Here is a 27366-nt window from a genome sequence, read left to right on the forward strand (position 1 = left end):
AATGGTTCCCCAGAGAAGAGACCCACACACACCAGCCTCTCCTGCCCTCTGGGCCTGCCTGAGTGTCGCCCTGACTGGGGGCTGCCGCTCCCTCAGCCTCAGGACGCTGCTATTGAGCATCCAGATTCTCGCAAAACCCCTCCAGAGTGCCCGCTTTACAGCTGAGGAGGCCAAGGCTCTGAAAGGCCACTTGCCCAGGCTTATGTACATGACTTTTAAGTGGCAGAACTGACACTTGAACCCATCTCTGTGTGACTCTGTGCCCTCGCCCCGTGGAGAGTGCCACCAGGTCTCCGGTTGGGGTTGCAGGCTCATGGCCGTGCTTGGGGCACGGGGTGGGGCTCCCTGGGTGCCAGCCAGAAGGCTTCCCCAGGGCCTGGTTCAGCTCAGGCTCAACCCAAGGCCAGATGCCAGAAGGTCTGGCCTCAGCTCCACTTCCAACTGCATGAGACCTTGCCCGAGTCCATTCCTCTCTCTGGGCCTCAGTTTCCTCAACTAGCTAGAGTGTTCTCTGCTGGGTAGCTCCAGTCTCTTCCTCCCACGAGGCAGGCTGGTGTGTAGAAAGACTTTAGGCTTTGAAGCCAGATCAACGTAGGTTTAAATTCCAGCTCCTCCACTGTGAGACTCTGGGCAAGTCCTCACCTCACCCCGCTAGACTCCAGAGTCACAGTGTCAGTTAGATAATACAGAAGGGCCTGACACAGTAGGTGCCTGACTGGGCATCTGGGCCCAGCCCCTGACTTTCTCCTGCTGTCCCTGTGTCACACTCTCCCCCTTTGCCAGTCCTTGCATCCCTGAACTGACTCAGTCAGCCCAGGCAGAGAGAAGCCCCATCTCCTGGGAACCTAAGGGGCAGGTCACAGAGCCTCAGGCCTCCAACAGAATCAACCAGGGTGTCTGGAGATACCCCTTCCCCAGAAATGGCTTGTCTCCTAGAGATTATCTTACCCTCTCTGACAGTGGGTAGCACCCTCTGGGACCAAGTGTCGGCTGATTTTGACATCAATTCGTTCGTTTGATATGCTGTCTCGATCCCATTTAACCAAGTGCTCAGTCCCCCCAGATAACACAATCAGCTCATTCGACAGTGACGGGAGGTGCCCATTAGCTCTGCTCCATTGCCCAGCACCCACCTGGCAGGCAGAAGACTTGTGCCCTCTGCGGTCGTTTCCCAAGTCAGAGGCTGTCTGGTGCACTCCCTCTGCCAGTGAAGAGTCCCACAGGTACCCAACCTAAGAGGCAAGGGCCGCATCTCTTGTTGGGCAATCCTGGAAGGGGACGCCTGAGCAATGCACGTCTCCAGGGGGCTCCAATATGTGTGATGAGAAAGGCTCCTCTTCCTCACGCCATGCTAAGATCAGTCTCAGCTCACCTGGCAAAGGCTGTGTGACATCTAGGGGGTGGGCAAAGTGAGTAGCCCTGTCCAGGCTTGTCACAGGCCCTGCCTGGCCCCTCCGTTGCTGATTCAGATGAAAGACACAGGACACTGGTGGACCATCTGCTGTGGGGGTATGGGCCTGGCTGGGCATCTAGTTTGGACACTGTGTTGTCAGTACCTGGCACAGAATGCCAGAGCACAGATGGGCTGCTTCAGTGGGCATTTCAGGAGACAGCAGTTGGTCCCAGTTTCTCAGGGCTTTGGGATACCAAGGCCCCTCTGATCCAGAGGAATGGAGAGCCCTCCAACCTCTACCTGCCTTCCGCACCCCAATTTCCTCCCTCCTCTCATTTGTCTGACACATCAGAGCTGCTGTGGTCTCCTGAACAGAACGTAGGCCATCTGCCACTTCCTCATGCCTGCCAATCCATGGGGTGGGTGTGAGCCTGTGGAATGACAGCCCCACCACCAGACGTGCGGAGGAAGCGACCTTCTCCTTGCAAACGCTGTTATCTCGCCCTGGCTATGTTTCTCTTCAAGTCCTCATGCAGCCATTTTGAGAGCTGTAAGGATCTCAAAATATCCTCCCAGCCTTCTCAGAGCTGGCAAAACTCTGTATGAGCCGAATCTGGAGCCAGCATCCATTAACCTTTTCTTGGCAGTTAAAGATCTGGGGAGCCTAGGGGGCCACAAGCAGAATATGCATCATTTCTCCAGCTATGTGGTTGAGTAAGTCAACATAATCAATACCACAGCAGTCTGTCCCCAGAGATAACAAATAATTTTCATTTTCCATAGCCTAGCTAATTGATTAGTACTGGCTGCCTGGATAACTGTGTTGAGAAGGATTCTGAAGTCCCATATGGACTTAGCAAGAAATAACCAAAATTGATTAGCAATGTCTACCATGAATTGGAGGGTAGGTGGGTAGCATGCCAGATGTCCATTCTATCCCTATTTTAGACCCTGCCCTAGATGGAACCTGACCAGTATTACAAGAAAGAAAAAAGGAACTCAAAGGGAAATACCAAATAGGGAAGGGAAGTAATATTATCTCAGTCAATCCTAAAAAAGAAACCTCATTTTACAGATGAGAAAACCAAGGTTCATAGAGTTTAGATTTACCTGAGGTCACATAGTCCCAGAGTGATGAATCTGGCATTTTTTTTTGAGGGGGGGGGTCTCACTCTCTCACCCAGGCTAGAGTGCAGTGGTGCACTCATAGCTCACTGCAGCCTCAAACTCCTGGGATCAAGGGTCCTCCCACGCCAGCCTCCAGAGTAGCTAGGACTATAGGCACACACCACCATACCTGGCTAATTGTTTTTTAAATTTTCTCTAGAGACAGGGCTCTTGCTATATTGCCCAGGCTAGTTTCGAACTCCTGGCCTCAAGCTATCCTCCTACCTTGGCCTCCCAAAGTCCCGGGATTATAGGTATGAGCCACCGTGCCCAGCCAGATCTGGGATTTGAAGCCACATCTGCCTAGCTCCAGAGCTTAGCTCTTCCCACTCTGCTCACATTACTGCTCTAGAAGAACCACAAAAACAGGGAAGGGGATGAAAGAAATGATTTTCTGAGAAGTGAGAGAAATGGGATCTAATGGGACCCTAACAAAGAAATCATGCACCCATGAGGAAATCTAAAATAAAATCCCAAATATGCGACATATTTCCTGAGGCTAATGACCAGCAGTTTCACTGAGAACAGGAAATGAACTTGAATGTCCCATAATGTCAGACAGAAAAGTTACTTTGGTGGGAGATAGCACTCATGCTAATGTTCTCATCTCCGTTTTTCAACCGGTCGTGTGACTTTGAGCAAGTCACTTTCTTTCTCTGGCCCATTTCCTCATTAGTAAAATAAGGCCTTTGCGCTAGGTTAGGGATAGGGACTATTTATTTGTCATCATGACAGTCTGAGGTATCAGGCATGACTGTCCGGAAAAGGATTCCGAGGCCAAATCTGAGAACAGCAGGAAATAGTGCAATGATTGACTAGTAATGTCTGCTTCTGGTGCTGGAAAAGAAAAAATATCTCACATGCCATTCTTATAGTATGTGATATCATCTCACTTCCAGCTCTAAAATTCTATAGCTCCATGGTTCTCAACAGTGAGCACTCCTCAATGCTCTGTCAAAAGAGAGATGGGTCTCTTACTGCTTGGGCTGGGCGTGATGCTGCTTACTTGGCACAGGGGAAGAACCTCTGATTGTCTGTTATTATTTCAGGACTTTCCTCAGAGGCCCCAACTGTGGGGGAAGGGCAAGCCCCAGGCATCGAGGAGACAAATGGGGAGCTGACAGCAGCCCCCACACCTGAGCAGCCAGAACGAGGTGTCCACTTCATCACAACGGCCCCCACCCTGAAGCTGCTCAACCACCACCCACTGCTTGAGGAATTCCTACAAGAGGGGCTGGAGAGGGGAGAGGAGGAGCTGAGGCCAGCACTGCCCTTCCAGCCTGACCCACCTACACCTTTCACTCCGAGTCCCCTTCCCCGCCTGGCCAACCAGGACAGCCGCCCTGTCTTCACCAGCCCCACTCCGGCCATGGCTGCAGCACCCACTCAGCCCCAGTCCAGGGAAGGACCCTGGAGCCTGGAGTCAGAGCCCCCTGTGCTTCATATCACAGCTCCCCTACCTCCGGGACCCAGCATGGCAGTGCCCACCCTGGGCCCAGGGGAGAGGCCCAGTTCTACACCCCCCAGCAGAGCCTGGACTCCAACCCAAGAGGGTCCCGGAGACCTGGGCAGGCCGTGGGCTCCAGAGGTTGTGACCCAGACCACAGGGCTCGGCATCGAGGGGATCATTGCCACCTCCACAGCTTCAGGGGACGACGAGGAGACCACCACCGCCACCACCATCGTCACCACCACCATCACCACAGTCCGGCCACCAGGTAAGCTACCTGCTTGTTTACAGATCTGGAAATGGAGTGAGGGGAACTGCAGGGCCCCTAAAAGTCTCTGTCTCTGATACCATACCAGCCTGTCCTGCCCTTTAGCACCAAGAGTCAACCTGCCAGAGGCATGTGGATTGGAACCAGATAGACCTGGGTTCAAATCCTGATTCTTCCAACTATAACATGATCCTAGGAATTTTATTTAATGTCTCATCTCTGAGCCTCATCTGTAAAATGGCAATAAGAAAACATGCCTCATTGAGCCATTACGAGAACTGAAATAAGATTGCACATAGTAGGTGCTCTAGGAAAGGTGGTCCCTTCTTTCAACAGGGGGATAGACATCCCAAGAGGTGGGCTTTACCACCCCCCACACACACATGGTTTAGCCTTAGTTGGACCCGCTTTGCCAGAGCTGGGCTTAGCCTTGTGTCTCCTCCTGCCTCCCAGGCCCTTGTAGCTGGAATTTCTCAGGCCCAGAGGGCTCTCTGGACTCCCCCACGGCCCCCAGCTCACCTCCTGATGTCGGCCTGGACTGTTTCTACTACATCTCTGTCTACCCTGGCTATGGCGTGGAAATCAAGGTGAGTGACCTAGATGTGGCAAGGGCAAAGCCGGTACTAGTGGATTTCCTTTCTCCAGGAGGCCACCTGCTGTGAGGGACGTGGGGATGCTTAGGGGCATCACTTTGGGGGTGCTAAGGCCAGGGCTGGGAGATGGGCCTAAAATGTGGTTGGATTCTGTCTTGTGTGCCAGCGAGTGGAGAGGGCTACTGTTCCCACTCAGCAATGCCCTAGGCCGAGAGGGGCTGTGCTTCCCCCAGGGGTTTGGTCAGGGTCTTAGAAGAGCCTGAGGAGGTGGCTCAACCTTGGATGGGCAGGGGACTGGGCAAACTCTGCTTCTGAATCAGTGCGGCCGAGTGGAGAGAACACAGAGCTCCTGATTCGGTCTGAGGGAGCCACAGAGCTTCATTCGCTCATGTATTCATTCATTCATTCACTCCTTCAGCAAATACTCCCCGAGCAGCTCCTCTGGGCCGGGCCCTGTGCTGGCTCCAGGGATGCAGAGGTGGGGAAGACAGACATGGAAGCACCATCAGAGAGGTGACCAGCTGGGGTGGGAGTCAGACCTACAGGCCCAGCCTCCTGTCCCCAGCCTCCCTGGGCTACCTCATCCCTCCCTTGGGATTGACTTTCTCTTAATCCTAAGGCCTAAGACCGCGGGTCCTCGCAGGTGTCCCACAGGCTCCTCAGCCTCCACAAACGCATATCCTCCTTTTTGTTTCCCCACATCTGCTTGCTGCTCCGCTCCTGTCAGGTCAGAAACCACAGTGCAATGTGGATGGCGTCCCCTCTGTCCTTCCCTCTCCTTCTTGCCCCGTCCCATCAACTCGTCCCTAAGTTCTGTCACCATGACTCTCCCCCAAACTCTCAAATCTGCCTGCTTCTCTCCCTCCATCCCCACAAGCACAGTGGTCCAGCCCATCTGCCTTCTCCGCTCCGCCACCCCCAGTGGCTGCCTCACTGGTCTCCCCACCCATGCTTGCTCCCTGCTGCCCCCTCCACCTACACTGTAGTCATTTTCCAATGATCCCCTAGGGGCCCCTGAATCAAGGGTCCACGTTCAGCCACTTCTGCCCTTGTTCTCTTCTCCCCTTTGCACTGAACAGCTTGCAGGTAACTGAATGGGCCGAGCCCTCTTTCCCCACGAGTCCCAGTTGCACATGCTGGTCCCTCTGCCTGCAAGAGTTGTCCCACCACCCCCTCCCTCAGGACTCATCCCTGGCATCACCTTCTCTGGGAATTCTCTCCTGATCCCCAAAGCCTGGGGCACCCCCACCTTAGCTCTTCGCTCTGCCCCTCTATTGATCTGTTCATAGCCGTCCCCCTCCCCAGCTAGACTGAGCTCCTTGAGGGGTGCCCTGTAGCCTGGTGCCCAGATGTGTAACCCATGGACCCCATGAATGACTGGACAAAGCAATGGGGGAAGGAAGGAACAAGGTAACATGTGGCTTGGATCTTGGAGACCGACGTGGGTGGGGAGGAGAGGAGTTCAGCCCAGCAGAGGGGATCAGGCAGAGGCCTGAGGAGTCTGGGGAGCAGGGTTGCACGGGCTGTCTGCCACCCCCCCATCTGAGTCCCCCCCATTCCAGTTCCTGTGCCCCTAGTTCTGGGCTAGAGCCAGCTACACCTGCCCTGGGGCAGTGCCTCCAGCTCAGCCCTCTGGGGACGTCAGGTCCAGGTCTCTGAGCCAGGCCCTGCGGAGGGGGCCCCTCTCCCACCCGTGGTGGGCTCCTCCCCTTCTTTCCACAACTGTTTGCTTCTGCTTTGCCAAGCCCATGCCCCTCACTCAGGGCTGACTGGGAAGGTAATTAGGAACAGCCACCCCCCCCAAGCCATTAGCACTCAGCGCGGCTTAATTAAGGTAATTAATGTAAAATCATCACCTAATGAGAGGTGGCACCGGCTGTGGCTCACTGGGTAGAAGCCACCAGCTGCAGGTGCAGGGAAGGGGTGGGAGGGGGCAGATGCCAGGCTGGATGCCCCCCTGCAGGCCTGGGTGGCCCCACCTGCCCCCCAAGCCTACTGCCCCCACTGAAGCCCACTGGAGAAGGCTGGGCCCAGCCCTGGTCCCCCCACAATGGGACAAGATGCTGGCTCCGCTGCCACTGCCCTGGTCCAGGCACAAGCCCTGCCCTGGATGCCCGCCCCTCACACAAGCCCTGTGTCTGTTGTCTGGGGCTGCCACATTTTTTTCATAAGAATGCAAAAGCCGTTACCAGGCAACCTTGAGAGGAAGACCTGCCACAGCCCTGGATTGCTGTCAGGAAATGTGGCAGATTGCGGGCCCCACCCTCAACCTCAGCACCGTGGAGGCAGAGTCCTTGGGGACCCTGTTGGCCCTGATGGCCCAAGATAGAGTTTGAGGCCATGGGGTAGGGGGACAGGGTGGCCAGAGCTGGGGCAGCACCGGATTTGGGAAAGGAGCAAGAGACAGAATCAGCCAGGACTAAAGCAGGATTTAAGGTTCTTTTCCTTCCAAGGCCAGTTCCAGCAACTTCCACTCCCGCCCAGGCCTCCTGGCCACACCACATAGGCCACGTGGGACCTGAAGAATTAATGACACTGCAGACAATACCCACCAGACAGCTGGGGAAACTGAGACCCAGGCAAGGAAAGGGAATTGCCTGAGGTCACTCAGTTAATCACCAATGGATTTTGATGAGTGGATTTGCTCCACAAGCATAAATTGAGCACTTACTACGTGCCAGGCTCTGTGCTGGGGCACAGACCTTCAGGGGTAGTGGGGGAGACAGAGATTATAAGCAATGACCACAGAACGCTCAGTGTTGGCGGGGATGGGGATGGGAAGCACGGGGCCTATGGGAATGCCAGGGTGGAGACAACCTACCAGCCTGGGGGCCAGGGAAGGCTTCCTGCAGGCGATGACCCTGCTCTGAGGCCTGTAGGATGAGAAGCCAGCAGCCAAACTTGGGCTGAGAGGCAGCAGGTGTGGCAGGCCTGGCCCTTGGAGGCCGCCCTGGCTATTTCAGAAAGGCGACTGTTGCATAGGTGTGGGGGTAAGGGTTAGGGCTTCTGGATCACACTCCTGCCAGAGGCCTGGCCTGAGAGCACTGCCCTCCTGCCCAGGTGAACAGTTGGGCCAGGGCATGCTGGACACTGGGGGCAGGTTGGGTGGGCAGCTAGAAGGTCTAGAATGCTGCCCACGGCTCCTCAGGCTTGAGGAAAGGGGATGCCTGTGGCTTCTCCCCACCATGGAGAACTCCCTGCCTGCCCCTCTATGAATCCACTGGCATCACTCAGGGTAGGTGGGAGGAGCAAATTCTGGGCAGGGGGAATGAGAGGAGTCAGGGAGGAGAGGACTGTCTCAAGGCCCCATAAGTCATACCCCGAGCAAGTCAGCCAGACACCATGCTGAGCTCCTATCATGTGACTACAGCCCTTGCCTAAAGTCTGGGGCCCCGGGCAAGACCTCACATTTTCCTTTTTTTGAGGAGCAGCCTCGGAGGTACCAGAATCCCTAAAAGCCCTACTCTCCACAGCCTGGACCACAGCCCCTCCCAGCCTGCTTCCCCCGCTGCCTCCTGCCTCCCTTCATGGTGCTGCAGCCATGTGTGCCCACTGATGCTGAGTGTCTGAGCCACCCGTGGGGAGGAGGCCACATCAGGCCCTCCGTGATCAGAGGAGGCTTGCCTGCACTGGGCTAGGCTCTTCCTTGAGATGTCCAGAGAAGCCCCTTCAGTACAGGTGGGCATAAGCCCCATGGCCCGTTGGGTCCCATCCCCTCCCCAGGCAGCCAGTCTTCCCCAAAGGGCTCCAGGCCTTTCTGGGCCTGGCGCCCGCCTCTCTCTGAACTTGGCATTGCAGAGCCCTCCCACTGCCAGCCTCCATCTTGGCTTGGCTGCTCTCTGTACCATCTGGAGCCTGGCGCAGCTGCCCACAGGCCCTGCCCTTGTGCCCCAGGTGCCTCCGTTGGCACACAACTCTCCCGTGCCAGGCCAGCTGTCAGTCTGATAGCCAGAACGCCCTGCCCTTCTAAGCCGGGCCCAGGCCTGATGTGGGCACCAGGAGGGCGTTGTGCGTTGGTGGGGTCGGACTTCTGGGCAACTTCCTCTTTCCTGGCTCCAGGAAGACCCATTTGAGGGGGGCAGGTCTGGCCTCTCCCCATCTCTTACCAGTAAGGTTTTAGGGATGATTCCCCATTCAGAAGGGCACAGAAGCTGTCTTACAGGACTAAGGTTCCAGTCCTGGCTCTGCAGTCCACGTCTCCATGACTGGGGCTAAGCACCTGGCCATCTCTGGGCCTCAGTTTTCGTCTCTGTAAAAGGAAGTTGAGCCAAATGACACACAAGGCCCCTCGCAGCCGGTCCCTTTGAGTGTGGCTCCTTCTCTGGGGTTGGAAGCTCCCTCCTAGCCCGACTGCACAGCAGCACCTCAGGCCCGCGGCCTTGCTTCTTGCCTCCTGGCAGCTGCAGAGCCCGGGCTGGGGAGAGGATGGCCCCCAAGTATGGTGCCTCCTAAGCAGAGTCCTGGCAGACCTGAGGATGAGGTGGTCCATAGCCAGCTGTCACCATGGCAGATGCCAAGATTTTGCCAGGGTAGGGCCCAGGTCTCCCCAAGAAGGGGAAGGAGGACTGTTAATGCCGTGCCCCTCTGTGCTGAGGCCTGATAGGGAGGATCTAACTTAATCCTTACAATCTCCTGAAGTGGGTATATTATCCATTTCACAGGCAAAGCTGGGGCCTGGAGAGGTCATGTGACTTGCCCAGGGACCCTCACCCAGTCAGTGATGGAGCTGGGATTTGACCCCCAGACTTAAGAGCCCCTGTTCTTCCCCTGGCCCAGGACATTGGCCTGGGTGCGATACAGGGCAAATCCAAACAGGGAGTCCCATGCAGGGACAGGTGCCTGTCCAGGCTCTGCCCCAGACCCCCTCTGCCTGATCCTGGTGGACACCCACCTGGGATTCTCCCAGGCCTGGGGAGCAGCCTGGGATGTTGTGCATGAAGAAGACAGAGCACTGGACCAGGAGTCAGGAGTCCTAGCCTACACTCCTGGCTTTGCCTTGGACTCACTGTGTGACCAAAAAGGATCTCTCAACTTCTTTTTTTTTTTTGAGACAGAGGCTCGCTTTGTTGCCCGGGCTAGAGTGAGTGCCATGGCGTCAGCCTAGCTCACAGCAACCTCAAACTCCTGGGCTCAAGCAATCCTTCTGCCTCAGCCTCCCGAGTAGCTGGGACTACAGGCATGTGCCACCATGCCCGGCTAATTTTTTCTATATATATTTTTAGTTGTCCAGATCATTTCTTTCTATTTTTTAGTAGAGACGGGGGTCTCGCTCTTGCTCAGGCTGGTCTCGAACTCCTGACCTCAAACGATCCACCCGCCTCGGCCTCCCAGAGTGCTAGGATTACAGGCGTGAGCCACCGTGCCCGGCCTCAACTTCTTGATTACAAAGTGCCCTTATCTAAAAAGGAGGGGAAGTGCAGCCTGCCCTAACCCCTTTGGTGAGGTTTTGTGAGATCTGAGAGGATAAGGGGTGTGAAAGAGCTTTGAAAACTGTAAAGGGTCTTGTGGGAAAAATTGTGATTATCCTACCATTGGTGTGAGGGAGCACAGGTATGTGTTTAAAGGGGCTGTGTGCGTGCAAGTGGGCCCGTGTCAGAGTACATACATGGGTGGTGACCAGGAGACTCCAGGGGAGCTGTGGCATGGGGATGGCACACAAGAGTCACCCTTGAGCTCATCTACCTGTGCTGGGTTGTACTGACGTGAGTGTGCACAAAAACTGTGGCCCCATCTTGCCCATGGGTCACACCACTGGGGCATGCGCAGGAGGTCTGACTGGCAGCTTCTATGGGGACAGACAGGCCAGACAAGCCTGATGATCTGGGGGCTGGCAGAAGGCAACCTGAATGTTCCCCACTTCCCATGTAGCAAGGGACCAGTCCCCTTGAAGTGGCTGTATTTCTTCCTTGAACTGATCCCATGGTCTGCTGGAAGCAGGGCAGTGTTGGACAGCCCAGGGTTCTGTGGGAATTGTCCTCAGCTCCCTCTGCTTCTGTCTTCCCTCTGCCTGGCCCCCAGGACCCCTCCTGTCACTGGCTATGGGTATGGCAAGACAGGCCTCATGAACAGAGCTGACATTTCAATCTGTCTCCCAGGCTCTTCAGATGCCTACAAATTGCATCAAGACTTCATCACCCCCCCTGTCCAACACCCAGCCCTGTCTGGCCCCTGTCAGCCTGGCCCTCAAACAAGTGACAAATTACATTCCAGCCACTGCAGCAGGCCTGCAAGTGGGTGCTTGAAACCCAGGGGATCAGAGCTCCACAGACAGCCTCTGGCTGAGAATAGGGAGCCTTCTGCATAGGAGCCACTCCATTCCACGTTCTCACCCCAACCCTCACTGCCAGGCTGGGCTGGGAGCCAGGCCAGCTTGAAGGGGCCCTGCCTCCCCCAGACCAGAGGGGGCCAGAGGTCACAGCTCCCAGTTTTCCCAGCTTCACAGAGCACTTAGTGGGAAGGATGGCTGGTGGGAACTCAAATCCCAATATCTTGAAAAAGCCAGGCCAAGCCAAGATCCACCTCCCTGCTAAATGTCGGGGGCCTGGAGCCTGGGAATAAAAGATGTCTAGAAGTCTGTTTCTGCAAGGTGATACCCCCATGAATCTGGGGGTCAGGGAGCTGCCTTTGCCTACAGCAAGGCAAGACTCTGCTGAACACCTGTGTGACCTTTTGCGAGTTCCTTTGCATCTCTGAGCCTTTGTTTACTTATGGGGATTTTAGCACCTACCGTGTAGAATGGTGGTGAGGATGAAATAAGACATGGAAAGCACCTAATACAAGGCTTGACACATGGTAGGTGCTCTATGAATAGCAATTGTTGTTACTGCGGCTCTGTTGTTGTACTGCTGCTGCCGCACTCTGATCCCCGCAAAGCAGCAAGATCAGGAGCAGGAAGCTAGAGGTATATGGGGAACTGGAAGAAAATACTAAATTAATTCCCACTTCTCTGCCTTTGCTTTCATAGTCATTTCCCTGCAATGAGTGTCCTCCCTTCCTCCTCCTCCTAGCGCTCCCCTCTTCAAGGCGCTCTGAGGCCCACCTGCTCCACGCACTTTGCCTGAGCCTCTGAGCCCTCCGCTGTCCCCTGGAGGATTCCTGCTGCATGCATTCAGTGCCACTTAAAGCAGAATTATATGCTGCCTGGCATCTCTCGATAATTACAGATTCCACGTGTGTGAGTCTTGTTTTCCCAACTCTAGAATCACAGAATCTCCAAGTTTGAAGGGACCTCATCCAGCCTCCGCCTGCTGCAGGAATTCCCTGAGGAATGTCCCCAGCAGATGGTCAGACAGCCTCCACCCAAATGTGCCTGGGTGGGGAGCTCCTCACAGAGAGGAGGCGCCTCTGCCCCCAGCACCCTGCCTTGAGCTTTCGCTTCAGCCCAGAGAACTACCAGTTCTTTCCTCTGGAGGAGGGGTAGGGACCCCTCCCTGCCCAGCTGCCCCCTCTGGAGCCCCCAGGGCACATCTATTCCCAGCACCCACAGTCTGAGAGGCCCAGAGCCTGGCAGCAGCTAGCTCCTTGGACCTGGTCGGGCTCAGCATCCTCTGTGCTTCTCAGCTCACAGGAACCTGGCGAGACATGCACCTCCAGCAGTCCACACATTTACTCTCTCCACACGTCTCCGTTGACACTGGCCAGTGAAGAGGGCGTCATCACCCAAAATGCCAACCTGGGCTTTAGTGGCAAAATGGGCAGAGACCCAGTGGGGACCCAGTGGGGAGAGTCTGAAGCACAGGGACTGATTGGCCTGGCTTGGGAGGCAGAGGATGTGGCCCTGAGATCTAAAAAGAGGCTCAGCTTCACCAGGAGAGGCATAAGGAAGTCTCTCCCTGTGCAGAGTCCCATATGCAAATGCCCAGAAGGGCAGAAGTGAGGGGTGGCCTGTGGCTGCGGTGCAGGTAAAATGAGGCTGACAAAGCCACTGGAGCCAGCCGTGAGCTGGGAAGTTTGAACCTTGTCCTCTGGGCAAGCTGAGGTCCCCAGCAGCATTTGGGGAGGAGAGAGACATGGTGTGGTCCGAGGCAGCCAGGGCCCAGGAGATGAGTTGGGGATGGAAGGGGTAAGACAGGTGGTTAGAAGTCCATTCTCAGGTGAGAAACGATGGGCAGGAGGTAATCAGAGCCAGGACAGCGACAAAAGGATAGAGAGGAGGAACCAATTGGAATATTTGGGAAATAAGATTGAGAAGAATTTGGTGACTCACTGGATGCCATTTAACCAGCCAGGCAGTTAGCCCTTGAAGGCCCTGCCTCAGAGCAACACAGTAGGGGCCTTGGAGGCCATGTAGATCCGTGCTTTTGCATTGCCCAGGGATCTTGTTAAAATGCAGAGTATAATTTCGTAGATCTGATGTGGGGTCTGAAGATTCTGCATTTCTTACAAGTTCCCAGGTGATGCCGAAGCTGCTGGTCTGGGGACCACATTTTGAGTAGCAACGATCTACACGAGGCCATTTTATAAAACGAGGAAACTGAAGCTCAAATAGTATATTTGTCCAAGATCACATGGTTAGGATGAGGTCCCAGATCTCTGGGCCCCCCATCCAGTGCTCCTTCTACCAAGCCACACCGCCACTTCCCCCCTGGGCAGAGTCTGTCTTTGTCCAATCTTTGTTTGACTGAATGGAGGCAGGGAGCCCAGAAGGATGCTCCAGGGATTGAGGGCCTGAAGATCAAGGTGGTGGCAGAGGGGCCTGTGACAGCCAGAGGAAAGGATCAGAGAAGAGAGAGAGGAGAGAACCATGGCTAACACGTGGAGGGGCGCGGCGTAAGGCTGAGCTGACAGTCAGCAGGGGCCAAGTTGGGCAGGGTCTTGAGGGCTGAGCAAGGAGTCTGGACTAGATGCTGTGGGCTCCGTGGGCTCAGTGGGAAGCCATTGGAGGACTTAAACAAGGAAGCACCGCGATCAGCAACAGGTCTGGGACTATTAACCAGCTGCAGCTCAGAAAATATTGATGGGTTAAGCCCTACAGGCAGGGAGGCCGGCCAGGAGGCTGCTGTGGTGATCTAGGTGAGCAATAACAGTGACAAGCCGGTGAGGTGGCAGTCGGGATACAGAACAGTGAACAGATTCGAGGTCCAATTGACAGGACTGAATGACTGACTGGATGTGGAGAATGAGGGGGGCAGGCAAGACGCCAGTTTCTGACTTGGGCATCCAGGTAGACAGCGAGATCATTTCCAGGGGTGCCGCTGGGTAAGGGAAGAGGGTAGCTCAGTATGAGTCAGGCTAGGAGTGAGGACGTCAGGGGAAGCTGGGCACAAGGGTCTGATGCTCAAGACCACACATGGCTGGCCAGGCCCCCAGACGCCATCTAGTTGAACACACTACCCCACCCCTACTTTGCAGATGAGAAAACTGAGCCCAGGGAGGGAAAGGGACGTGAAGCAGCTGGTGTACTTGAAAAGCTATGGAGACAGAAAGACGTACTTACAAATCCCAGCCCTGCTAATAATCTCCGTGTGACCTTGGATAATCTACTTACTATCTCTGAACTTCAGGTCCCATCTCACAGAGTTACTGAGAAGGTGAGATGAGCTCCTTCTGCACTGGAGTGCCTAGCTCAGGGCCTGGGGGCTTTGACGCCCAAGGGGCATTGAGGATTGGCCCGGCTGGGGTCTGCAGAAGCCTGAGGACAGCAGGGCTCAGGCAGAAGGAAGAAGTCTGACTGCTCTGCTTTGCTCTCTCCACATGGGCAGGTCCAGAACATCAGCCTCAGGGAGGGGGAGACGGTGACCGTGGAGGGTCTGGGGGTGCCTGACCCACTGCCCCTGGCCAACCAGTCTTTCCTGCTTCGGGGCCAAGTCATCCGCAGCCCCACCCACCAAGCGGCCCTGAGGTTCCAGAGTCTCCCACCACCTGCTGGGCCAGGCACCTTCCATTTCCACTACCAAGGTAAGGCCCAGGCAGCTGAGGGAGGAGCCAGCCCAGACTGGCTGCCCTCCTGGGGGTCTCTGGTGCAATTACAGCCTGGGGGAACAGGGAGGGGCTAGTCACATAGAGCACAGGTGCCCAGTGAAGCTCTGAACAATTGGAGGTAAGTATCATCTGAAACCTCCAGGGCCTTCCCTCCTCAACCCACCACCCTGCAAAGAGCTGGTCTTGCCTCAGGATCAGGCAGCTTCCACGTGTGCCCACTGTCACTCACTCATTCATTCATTCATTCAGTAAACTCTCCCAAGGCACCTGCTCTTTACCAGGCTGGTGTTAGACACTGGTAATCTCAACTTGAACCAGACAAGGCCCTTGCCCGCAGGGAGGGAGTTCAGAATCGCAGGAGGTGGCAGACACTTAAACTGCCAATAACAGTAGAAGCCCTCCCCAAATGCAAGAAGGTCAAAGTCAAAGGGGCTTGACAATAACCATCTGGAGGTCTTTAGCTGCCAGCTTGGACTTCCTGAACTGCCTCACCCACCCTAGACCTAGTGCATGCCCCAATCAGCTCAGAACACCTATGGAAATAGGGGAGTGGCATGATGTAATGGGAAAATCACAGACTCGGGAGACTGGAAGATCTGTGTTTGAATCTCCTCACTGGCTGTTGACCTTGGACGGGTCATTTGACCTCTCTAACCCTCCATTTCCTCTCCTGTAATTTGAGACCAAAACACCTACCCCACAAAGTCAAGGTTAGGATTAAACAAAATGGTGCATGTCAAGTGCTTAGCACATGTTCCATTAAGGAAACTAGTATTAAAGGGCTGGCAGGATAGCAGGAGGAGGAGGAGGGGCTTGGGACTCTGCTGCTCTCCCATCCACATCCCTCCTGCCCATCCCCCACCCCGGGCACAAAGTCAGCTTGATCCTTTGCAGCAGGTTAACCAGTTCAGACCGGGGAGAGCTAATAGGGAAATAATTGGTGTGACAATCACAGGATTGTCTTGCATTGTCATGGACCACTTCTGCAGCCCTGCAGGGGACCACGCCTGCCTGCAGGGCAGGCATTCCGGAGATGGGGATGCTTGGAACCCCACCTACAGAGCATTCACTCTATCCTGGCCTCCCCACCCAAACTGGGGGAACAGTTTGGCAAGGCAGCAGGGAGCCTGGCAGTGGGCAGGGGCTGTACAGGGGCTTGGCAGAGGCAAGGGGCCAGGTGAGGCAAGGGTGAACAGCCCAGCTAGCCTCCCTAATGGCTCATCAATCCTCCCTGGAAGTGGGCATAATTTCACGCCACGGTAACCTTCTCTCTTGCTGCAAATTCCTTTGCACAAAACTCCGGACCTCTTCTCTGTCAAGCCAGACAAAGGTGGCTGAATGGCAGTGACTTGGAGGCCCCACAAGGGGAAGCAGACCCCAAGGAATGGCTGGGAGAACTGGCCCCATCCTGCCTCCTTCTTGGCTCCCAGAAGCCTTCCCTCTTCAGCCCAGTTTTTGTCAATGATCAGCTCTTTCCTTAATGAGTGTAATTCCCCTAATTATAGTCTGTAATTAGCCCTGATCCCAGAGATGGGAACAGGAGGAGCGTGTGCTCACACACGCGTTTCCGTGGGCTAGAGAAAGAGGGTGCCAGGAGAGGGGGTGAGGGACCTGATGCCCATACCTGTGCTGGAGCTGTCCAAGCTGATGTTGGAGGTCACAGGAATGGGCCCTCACAAGTGCCTCATTGCAGGACCAAGTTCCAACCCCCCTCCCACAGGCTCAGGCAGCGTGGGGAGGCAGAGGGCCCTGACAGCCATCCCCCTCCTCCTTCCTGAGCATTCCTGGCACTGGTCTTGGCCCCAAAAACAGACTCCAGTGAGAAAATAACTCGACAGATTGCAGTGGCGCAGGCTCCCTGGGAATGGTTGTCATGGCAACAGGAGGAAGCTCATCCTGGGAAGCGGCACTTTACCTACTATGGAGTCTGGGGGCTTCATTGTCTACCCCCGGCCTCCTGCCTTCACCTCATCCCGGCCCAGTTTCCTCATCTGTGAAATGAGGGCCCTCCCCCACCAGAGTCATGCTAAGAACTCAAGGGGAAGATGTAGGGACAAGCACCGAGCCTCATTTTTAGCTCATGGTCTAGACCTCCCTGGGTGTCAGCCCCTCAACCCCCTCCACACTGGGTACAGTGCCCCACACCCTTCTCCCCATCCCATCCTGGCCTGGGATCTCTCCCCAAGTCATGGTGAGTGGCCACCATGAACCACCACCCAGGGCAGCCTTGTCTCTTACTGTCAGGTTTCTCTGACCCCTGAACCCAGGTTTCTACTTCAGCTGGCAAGCAGGTAGAGGAGGGGGGATGGAAAGCAAAACAAGTGGGCTCTAGAGCCAGGAGTGGCAAGTCCCTGCTCACTGCTTACTTGCTGTATGATGAGGGTACACAGGCTCTTTGAACCTCAGTTTTCCTCATCTGAAAATGGGTTAATAACCCCTCCCTTGCCTTCCTTCCTCCCAAGCATACTATAGGCATCAAGTAAGAAGAGTGTGAAGGCATTTTAGAAGCTGGCGAGGTGCCATTATTCAAAGAGGTTACAAACAGTAACCACAGGCTGGGGTATTAGGTATGCGTTCCGTGCCAGGCGCTCTACGTATGTCCTCTCACTTAACCTCTACAACATTGGATGCAATACTCGAAATGGGTGGTAAACAAGGAAACAGCCCAGAGAATTTTAGTAACTTGCCCAAGGTGGGGGAGCCTGTCCTCAAATCCGGGCAGTGTGCCCCCGGAGCCTGCCTCCTAAGCACTGCTCTGTACTGCCTGCCAGTCACAATCGGCCACTCACGGCATGTTCTCTCAAGAGCCCTGTGAAAGACAGAAGAGTAGGAATCTTCCTCCCACTTTCACAGACATAGTACCCAAGACTGGGACAGGTGAAAGTCACAAAACTTGTTTCTGGACCCTGGTCTGCCCAAAGGCAGCTGCTTTTTCTATTCACACAAAGGCGCACAGAGGCCAGCAGAGCTGCTGCCGGGACCTCTCTTCCCATCTACCTGGCACCATCAGTGCGGGTGGCCTCCCCACCCCAAGACTTAAGTTCTTCAGTCTAGACGGTCCCCATCCCTCCTACCACCCCAGAGATTGTCAGGCACTGTAGCCCAAGCCTCCTCTCAGCCTCTCTCCTCGACCCCTCCAGGCCTTCCCCCGACCTCTTAGACCCAAGCCCGGATCCCCATTTTCAGCTCCACGCAGCTTGGCCCTGGGTTGGGATTTGCCAGATTGTTTTATAGGATTTGCTGCCACCATTTGGTTATACATGGTATGACAATTCCTAAAGCTACCAGGTTTCCTAGAGCAACTTGTCCCTCTCCCAGCTTCCGCAAAGGCATGCATGCCTCCCCACCCTCACCCCCATCCTGTTTTCAAAGAAATCCACAGCTATTGCCATCAAGTTTTTTTTAGCATATTTCAATGAATACTGGAAAAGCTTTTACTGTCTGACTTCAGTCTTTCCTGCTGCAATTCACATTTGTCCCCATAGGAAAAATAATATCAACACTTTACATCAGTACAGGTTTTTCACTATCTCAAATGTTTTCACATCTACAAGTCATTCAATAAACATTACTTGACGATATATTATCTGCTGGGTACCAGAGATACCAAACTGGATAACATACTATCCCATTTATTTTCCCAATAACCCTGCAGGTGGGCTGGCATTTTGAATCTCATTTAACAAGTGAAGAAATAGACACAAAAAGATTAAGCAACCTGCCTAAAGTGTCACAACGCTTGGACCAGAACCCAAGAACCAGCCCAGGCTGCTGGAAATGTTATTGGCACCTTCTGGGGAGAAATTAGAGTCTTTTTTGGAACTTGTAATGCCTTCTCTGGCCTCAAATGACACCTCCAGGCAGGCTGGGGCAGATGTCCCCCAACTCCAGTGGCTCAGCTTCCCGCCACCACACACACACACACACACAATATCACCCATTCTCTTTTTGCAGCCTATCTCCTGAGCTGTCACTTTCCCCGACGTCCAGCTTATGGAGACGTGACTGTCACCAGCCTCCACCCAGGAGGCAGCGCCCGCTTCCACTGTGCCACTGGCTACCAGCTGAAGGGTGCCAGGCTCCTTACCTGTCTCAATGCCACTCAGCCCTTCTGGGATTCTCAGGAGCCTGTCTGCATCGGTGAGTGGCCCCGGAGAAAAGGGGTCGGTGCTGAGCAGAGTCAGGTGGGGGGCTCATCTCCACTCTCTATTGTTGTCTGGCACATTTATTTGCTTTCCATAAGGATGCCAGAAAATGGTGACACACCTCAGTGGCATTCATCCAACCTGCATTTATTGAGCATCTACTAGATGGAGGCACAACAGGTATATAGAGCTGAATTGAACAGGAACTGTACCCTCAAAGAGCCCACACTTCCAGGAAAGAGGGGAAAAAGATAGCACACATTTCAAGAACAGGAATTAAAAAACAAATGAAGAGACACAGTGACCTAGGAGAAAGCAATCATTCTTAGCTGGGTATTTAGGAGGCTTCCTAGAGGAGGTGGCACTGAATGTTTGACATTTCAATGGAGGAGAATGTGGGCAGTGACACAGGCAGGAAGGTGAGGGTGTTTAGGGACACAGAAGACAGCCAGGTTTGGCTGAAGCCTGAAACATATTGAGAGGACAGTGGGAGGGCCTCGAATGTCAAGGCAGGACACTGGGTGTCGAAGTTTTTTGAGAGTAGAAGGGAGAAGCTCAGAACTATTTCTCGGGAGAGCCAGCCAGGTCGCTGTCTGAAGCTGGGAAGCCAGCAAGGCAAGAGGGTTTGAACTTAGACAGTGACTTTGGGAATGGAGAGGAGGGAAGATGTTCCAGAGACATTGATGAGGGGAAGGGGGCAAGAGAAAGACGGCTCCCAGGTTCAGGTTCTGGGTGAACAGGAGGTCTGGGATAGCTGCCAATGGAAGGGGGCTTGTTGGAGGAATGAAGATGGAGTGTTTGCTTTGCAGTATGAAAGGCAATTTAGGCTTTCTTCTTTTCTTTGGTGGGGAAGCTTGAGCTTTTGAACCTTATTTCATTCTATAAACCCTTCCCGGGTGCCAGGCACAACCAGAGACGGATAACACACACATGTCCTCTGCCCTGCAGGAGCTCTGCCTCCAGGGAAGACAGAGGGGCAGCTCAGTGCAGAGAATGCCGTACCAGGGGTAAACTCAGGGTGCTGTGGGAACTGGAGGGAGAGCTGCTCCAAAACGAGGGAGGAGGCAGATGAGGCTTCCTCGGGAGATAACAGGGAACGATTATAGAAATGTTACTTTGGGGAAGTGGGGTGGGTTCCTGGAACAGCATATGCAAAGGTGTGGAAACAGCAGCTCCACAGTGAGGACACAGGGAAGTGTGCCTGAAGGAGAACTGGGCAGAGGGGACTGACGCTGAGTCTAGACAGTCCAATTCAGGAAGGACTTGAATGCCATTTTGAGCTTGAACTCTCTCGGGAGGGTAACAGGGAGCCACTGGGCAATTTTAAGCAAAGGATGGCGCATGATCAGATGTGAAAGAGCAGTTCCATCCTGAGACCAAGCAGAAAGGTAGGTCTGACCTCTCTGCAGAGAAGAAACTCACCCCAGCCCTCCGGGAGCTTTATTAAAATACTCTGCTATATTGAGCATTTGGAGACAAAGGTACTGTGTATTGGTCATGGTAGCCTGGTCTCTGAGAGCCAGGAGGGTTAGAGCTGTGTGTCCAGGAGAGGAAAGTGCTCCTGGAACCAGCCACATTCTTCTCGCCTGAGCTCCCTTCTGTGGCCCCAGTTAACTGCCAGGAACTTGTAGCCAAGTAACCCAGGAGTCCTCACTGATGGGCACAGGCGAGCTGCCTGGCCTCTCCTTAGAAAGGGAGGACAGCTCCCAGGCCAGAGGGGTCAGTGCTGGAAAGGCCCTAAGGGGTCAGCTGAGGAATGGCAGTGGAAAGCTATTTCAGAAAGTGTTCAAGGCCATCGATGGCTAGCAATGCCTGCTAAGGGCACAAAATTTGGGGCATGCACATCAGGTGTTTGTCATCCCAGATCTAATCCTACCAGTCTTTTTACTTTTATGAATAACCTCTCATTTTATTCCACCAACACTGAACACCAACCCCATGCCTGGCCTGAAGAGACCAGGCCCCTGCCCTAGGGGGCCCTAGTTAAGGGACATATCCAAATAAATAACTATTTTTGGGAAAGTAGCATGAGGTAGAGATAGCAGATGTATCCAAGAAGGTTGGAGCCCAGAGTAAGGGCTTTATTAAAGTCCACCCGGGGGGTGTCAGGGACAGCCTCCTAAAGGAGTCAGCAGAGAGGGAAAGTGACTTACTGGGGCCACACAGCCAGGCAGTGACAGATCTACCTACAGTCAGAGAGTTGCATGCAAATAGTCCCACAGGTGTGAGAGGTTAGGAGGTCAGATTCTGCAGTTCAGACCACCTGGAGCTGCAGGGTCACAGAGCTAAAAGATTGACCTTTAGGACCATGATAGCAAAGATGGCAGGGAGGCACAGGTCCCTGCTGCCCCATGCAGATGGTACAAACCTGGGATAGGGAGGAATGCTTGTTAGGCTGCCCAGGTTCCAGTCAGGGGACCCAGCCTGCATCCTGTCCCTGTCTCCCAGCTGCCTGTGGTGGAGTGATCCGCAATGCTACCACTGGCCGCATCGTCTCTCCCGGCTTCCCGGGCAACTACAGCAACAACCTCACCTGCCACTGGCTGCTTGAGGCTCCTGAGGGCCAGCGGCTACACCTGCACTTTGAGAAGGTTTCCCTGGCAGAGGATGATGACAGGTGAGGGGCTGTTCTAGTGGGATGGGCGTGCCTGGCCTGGTAATACCCTGCTGGAGGAATGCTACCCAAGCCTGGGGCCATGGCCCATCTGGGTGACCAGCCATGTAGCTGCCACTCTCCTGGCCCAGGCTCATCATTCGCAATGGGGACAACGTGGAGGCCCCGCCAGTGTACGATTCCTATGAGGTGGAATACCTGCCCATTGAGGGCCTGCTCAGCTCTGGCAGACACTTCTTTGTGGAGCTCAGTACTGACAGCAGTGGGGCGGCGGCAGGCATGGCCCTGCGCTATGAGGGTGAGCCTGCTGGGGCCTAACTGGGGCTGGGGGGCTGGGTGGTGGGCTTGGGCCTGGGATCTGTCTCACACACCCTCCCCCTCTCCGCCTACATCCCATCACTCCTTCCAAGTCTGCCCCTGCTCACCTGGCACTCAGGTCCCCTTTCCCTGTCCCTCTCCTCGGGTCCACGATTCCTGCCCCATCTTTGCTGGAGACCCTTGCCTGGTCCAAGACAATAAATTCTTCAGATTTTGAAAAGCATAAAAGGCCCCAACCCTTAGGGAAGGAGAATTGCTGTAAGAAACATTCTAGAACCATTCCTGCATACATACAAACATTAATTCATTGAAAAAATGTTTATTGAGTATCTTCTGTGTACTAAGCACAAAACTAGGCACTGGGAATGCAATCCCAGGGGTCAAGACGGCCCCCTGAGCACAATAAGGATGAGTGTTCCAGGCTGTCCCTCCTGCACCGCCTCTCTACTCCAAGCCCAGGACATACATTTGTCATCTGTACTGAGGAAGAGAAAGTCCCTGGGGAGGGAAGCAAGAGGATGCTTGCCCCATGTTTACGCCAGTTGAGGCTGAGTTAGGCAGGGCCCTGTGGTTTACAGCCTTCCAGCAGGGCCATTGCTATGAGCCTTTTGTCAAATACGGCAACTTCAGCAGTAGCGCACCCTCCTACCCTGTGGGTACCACTGTGGAGTTCAGCTGCGACCCTGGCTACACCTTGGAGCAGGGTTCCATCATCATCGAATGTGTCGACCCCCATGATCCCCAGTGGAATGAGACAGAGCCAGCCTGCCGAGGTCAGTAGGCACCAGCGGATGGGCCTGCCAGGGGCAGAGGGCTGGGTGGGTACCAGAGAGCCAGCCTCAGAGCCTCGGGCCACAGGGGCCCTGTGATGTGTATGATTCAGGCTTCCCCCTGAAGAGGAGGTGGGGGCTTCCAGCAATGGGTGGGCACTCTGGTGGGCATGTGATAGCTCCAGGACACAATGGCACTGGGGAGAACATGGCGGCAACATACCTCTTGGGCCTCCCCTGCCTTCTAGCCGTATGCAGTGGGGAGATCACAGACTCCGCCGGCGTGGTGCTCTCCCCCAACTGGCCCGAGCCCTACGGCCGAGGACAGGACTGCATTTGGGGTGTGCATGTGGAAGAGGACAAACGCATCATGCTGGATGTCCGAGTGTGAGTGCCTACTGGGTCAGGCCAAGCCAACTCCTGAGGTCTGGGGCCCCCAGGCCTGCCCTGCCCTGACGGTCCTCCTCCACAGGCTGCGCATAGGCCCTGGTGACGTACTTACCTTCTATGATGGGGATGACCTGACAGCCCGGGTCCTGGGCCAGTACTCAGGGCCCCGTGGCCACTTCAAGCTCTTTACCTCCATGGCTGATGTTACCATCCAGTTCCAGTCGGACCCTGGGACCTCAGTGCTGGGCTACCAGCAGGGCTTCGTCATCCACTTCTTTGGTGAGCTAGTCCCTACCTCCCTCAGAGTGCAGACCTCGAACCACGGCAAGTCATAGAGGCCAGGGCAACTAGGAGCTTGGGTGCTCTTTTGGACAAAGGAAAGCCGGTATCACCTGAAGGAAGCTAGTCTTGTTCTCCATCTTCCCTGAGGGCCCGCTAAGAGAAAGGGAGCCTTCTGTTGCAGCAAGAGGGGTTTGGGTAGGCAGCAGGAAGAACTTTCTAACAAAAATAGGAAACTGAGGAAAAGTGTTGGTTTTTACCTTTCTGACAATCTCAATGGAAGTGACGATTTCCCCCACCCTACCGGGCCTCATCTCTCAGGCCTGAAGAACTGGTCACGGTGCTTTTGGAAGTAAGGCCAAAGCCTAGGTGATAACCCTGGAATCTAAGAGACAGAGCGATGTCGGGGACAGACCAGGAGGGGCCCTTGAACAGGGGGAATGAATCACTGAGACTACCCAGGACAGTCCAGGCCCAGGACAAACTGGCAGGAGCCAGAGTGTCCTCAAGGGCGCTAGCTGGCATGGTTGCTCTGGTGCTGGCTGAGGGCCTGCATCTTGCTGCCCCTGTGCCCGCAGAGGTACCCCGCAATGACACATGTCCGGAGCTACCTGAGATCCCCAATGGCTGGAAGAGCCCGTCGCAGCCTGAGCTGGTGCATGGCACTGTGGTCACTTACCAGTGCTACCCTGGCTACCAGGTGGTGGGATCCAGTGTCCTCATGTGCCAGTGGGACCTAACTTGGAGTGAGGACCTGCCCTCATGCCAGAGGGGTAAGTGTACCTCTCCCCCATGCTCCCCTTCCCAGCACAACCTCAAAGCCTCTCTCCTGGATTCTGAACCAGCCCCCAGCTGTTCTTGGCTGGTATCCTTGAAGTTCCTTCACCTCATAGCCTCAGTTTCTTCATCTATGAAATGGGAATAATATCTTTCCATAGGGTTATCAACCAAGTACTCCAAGTATTTCATTTCTGGTAGATGGCTAATTAGTATTTGTTGACCCTAATGGATGTGAAGGGGACAAATGAGGGGACACAGCAGCAAAATAGTAGGGACAGATAAATAGGAGGTAGAACCATATGACATGAAGATGTTAGCTGGCCTGGAATGAAGCCAGGGTGGATTGGCTCTTGCTGAGTTCTTCTTGGGCCACTTTCCTCATTACCCTCCACCCGTAGTGACTTCCTGTCATGACCCCGGAGACGTGGAGCACAGCCGACGCCTCGTATCCAGTCCCAAGTTTCCCGTGGGGGCCACCGTGCAGTATATCTGTGACCAGGGTTTTGTGCTGACGGGTAGCGCCATCCTCACCTGCCATGACCGCCAGGCCGGCAGCCCCAAGTGGAGTGACCGGGCCCCCAAATGTCTCCGTAAGTGGATAGGACAGGAAGCCCCTGGTAGGTGATAAAAGATGCTGCCTCTGGAGGCCAGGGGCCTGGCACCCTCACTGGGCTCTGCCTGCTTTGCAGTGGAACAGCTCAAGCCATGCCATGGCCTTAGTGCCCCTGAGAATGGTGCCCGCAGTCCTGAGAAGCAGCTACACCCAGCAGGGGCCACTGTCCACTTCTCCTGTGCCCCTGGTTATGTGTTGAAGGGCCAGGCCAGCATCAAGTGTGTGCCTGGACACCCCTCACATTGGAGCGACCCCCCACCCATCTGCAGAGCTGGTGAGTGCCCCATCAGCCCCAAGAGCCCCTCCTGCCCCACAGGGCTGCTCTGGCAAAGATGTCCAATGTTGAGAACCAGAACCCCCTGCCCATGCCACCTTCCTGTTACCCCTGGTCTCCGCAGTCTCTGCCAGATCCTTCTGACCTGGCATCACCAAGACAAATCCCAGAGTAGGCTCTCCTTGGACAAATCTTTCCCAAGACCAGCCCACTACCTCTGCTCCCTGTCCCAGTGGTTTGGCCCACTGGGCTCACCCACTGCCCTTGGCCCTCCCTTCTTGTTCCAGCCTCTCTGGATGGGTTCTACAGCAGCCGCAGCCTGGATGGTGAGTCTCCACCCTTGAGGGCCAGGGAAGTGGTCTCCTTGCCCCTGGTTCTCACAGCTCCCAGGCACTGGGCTTGTCAAGGAGGGAGGGCAAAGAAAAAGAGGTTTGGACCTTGGAGGGCAAAAAGCTCCTTCCCTGCCTGCAGCCAGCTAGAGGGAGCTGATAGCTGGACGCCTTTGGGCAAAGGGGAGGGGATGTGGGTTCCAGGTGACAGGGACCTCTGCTCTAATACCACCCTCTGTGTTTTCAGTTGCCAAGGCACCTGCAGCTTCCAGCACCCTGGATGCTGCCCACATTGCAGCTGCCATCTTCTTGCCGCTGGTGGCAATGGTGCTGTTGGCGGGAGGTGTGTACCTTTACTTCTCCAGGTGGGTCTGGCTTCTCTTCCTGCTCTGCATACTTGCCTCCCTCCTGCCCAGTACTCCTGACTGGCAGGCGTTTCTGCCGACAGGTTCCAGGGGAAAAGCTCCCTGCAGCTGCCCCGAACACGACCCCGCCCCTATAGCCGCATTACCGTAGAATCAGCGTTTGATAATCCAACTTACGAGACTGGAGTAAGTAACCATGCCAACCTTGACACCCCAGCCAGGACCCAATTCTTTGCTCCCTTGGGAAAGTACCCCTGAGGGTCCTACCAAGCCCTCTCAATTTTTCCCTTTTCCTTGGGAAGGTGAATTATGGCCTGGCAAACCTTATGCAAGTTTCCAACTCCCAGCAGTCTCTTTCCTTCGCAGGAGATGAGAGAATATGAAGTCTCCATCTAGGTGGGGGCAGCCTAGGGAAGCCAACTTAGCCTTGCGTCACAGTCCAGCAGCAGGGCTCCCGGCTTCCTGCTGTCCCTCCACCTCCTGTACATACCACCTGGGAGGAGACACCACCAATCCCTCAAGAAGTTGTGCCCTTCCCCGCCTGCAATGCCCACCACGGCCTATTTTCTTGGTACCACTGCCCACTAAGGGCCCTTGGGCCCAAGTCAGCGGGCATCTGCCTATGGGCAGAACACAGCTGGAGCACATACATCAACAGCCAGCATTCTCCTGACCCTCCCCCATGCCCTGGACTTCCAGCCTGGAATTCACAGGCAGAGCAGAAGCACCTTTCTCCACAAGACCACCATCCAGACCTGGCACGTAGGACCCCGCAGCAAGGTTAACTTGGTGGAAACTGCACCAGGGTGCTCCTCACAAAGGCCATCACTAGTGGCCAAAACTGCTCTAGATGGTGACCTCTGGGTAGTTCTGGCATGCCAACATCAGCCCCTCGGGGAGGTCTCTAGTCCTCTAAAGCCCCCGGAATGGACAGTTCTGCTTCCTGCCCTGTTGCAGCGGAGGCAATAATTCTAAGGGATCCTAAAGGGTTCGGGGACCCTACTCCAAGCTCAGGTGGGGCTTCCCTGGGCACTCATGCTCCACACCAAAGCAGGACACCCCCAGCAGCCCTATACCCTGAGGAAAGGGAGACCTTCCTCTGATGTTTATCTGGCTATAACAAACATCCCCTTTCCCACCAGTCCCTCCTCTAATCTCAGCCATTTGCCAGGCTCCTCCTCTCCTGGGGAATGGACAGGCACATTCTGGAGAGGAACAGAGGTCCAAGGACCCAGGAATTTGGCATGGAACAGATGGTCAGAGAGCCCCAGACAGAGGCCCAGGCGCTGGCTGAAGGCCACTTTATACATGTAATGTATTATATGGGGTCGGGGCTCCAGCCAGAGAACAATCTTTTATTTCTGTTGTTTCCTTATTAAAATGGTGTTTTTGAAAAAACCAAGCAATGGCCAGGTGGATGGTGTTTTCCTGGAGGAAAGGGAGGTGGGAAATAAATGGGATATGGACTTCAGGACCCAAAGGCATGCTGGACCCACCAAACGATCATCCCCAGATTTAATTTAAAAAGAAAAAAAAAGTTATTAATACATGCAGTTGAGCAGGGTCCACTGTCCCAAAAAGGTCAGTGCAACAGATGGCAGGTGAAATGACAGGGCCCAGTGGCTGGTGCTCAGGGATGTGGGAACCTGGGAACCACATTGCACACCCACCCCAATGCCTCATTTCCTGTTCTTTGC

The 27366-nt window shown here is 54.9% G+C and overlaps 1 protein-coding gene across 3 annotated transcripts in view; it reads left to right on the plus strand.

Moving 5' to 3' along the window:
- Positions 1–27061, plus strand: part of SEZ6 (seizure related 6 homolog (mouse)) — a 45471-nt gene extending 18410 nt beyond the window's left edge. For 2 of the 3 annotated variants that reach the window (XM_012648308.1, XM_012648305.1), the window contains exons 2-17: positions 3610–4278; positions 4732–4865; positions 14573–14768; positions 18747–18932; positions 21386–21554; positions 21683–21849; positions 22448–22642; positions 22888–23026; positions 23112–23308; positions 23887–24081; positions 24487–24678; positions 24778–24975; positions 25263–25301; positions 25552–25669; positions 25753–25855; positions 26020–27061. In XM_012648308.1, the coding sequence (XP_012503762.1) occupies positions 3930–4278; positions 4732–4865; positions 14573–14768; positions 18747–18932; positions 21386–21554; positions 21683–21849; positions 22448–22642; positions 22888–23026; positions 23112–23308; positions 23887–24081; positions 24487–24678; positions 24778–24975; positions 25263–25301; positions 25552–25669; positions 25753–25855; positions 26020–26052 (2610 nt within the window). In that variant the 5' untranslated portion in view covers positions 3610–3929 and the 3' untranslated portion in view covers positions 26053–27061. The remainder of the gene's footprint in view (positions 1–3609; positions 4279–4731; positions 4866–14572; positions 14769–18746; positions 18933–21385; positions 21555–21682; positions 21850–22447; positions 22643–22887; positions 23027–23111; positions 23309–23886; positions 24082–24486; positions 24679–24777; positions 24976–25262; positions 25302–25551; positions 25670–25752; positions 25856–26019) is intronic. The other variant, XM_012648306.1, reaches the window with a different exon arrangement.
- Positions 27062–27366: the final 305 nt, after the last annotated feature.

This window comes from Propithecus coquereli, unplaced genomic scaffold (assembly GCF_000956105.1).
Source record: "Propithecus coquereli isolate 6110/MARCELLA unplaced genomic scaffold, Pcoq_1.0 Scaffold281, whole genome shotgun sequence".
In the NCBI taxonomy this organism is placed as follows: Eukaryota; Metazoa; Chordata; class Mammalia; order Primates; family Indriidae; genus Propithecus; species Propithecus coquereli.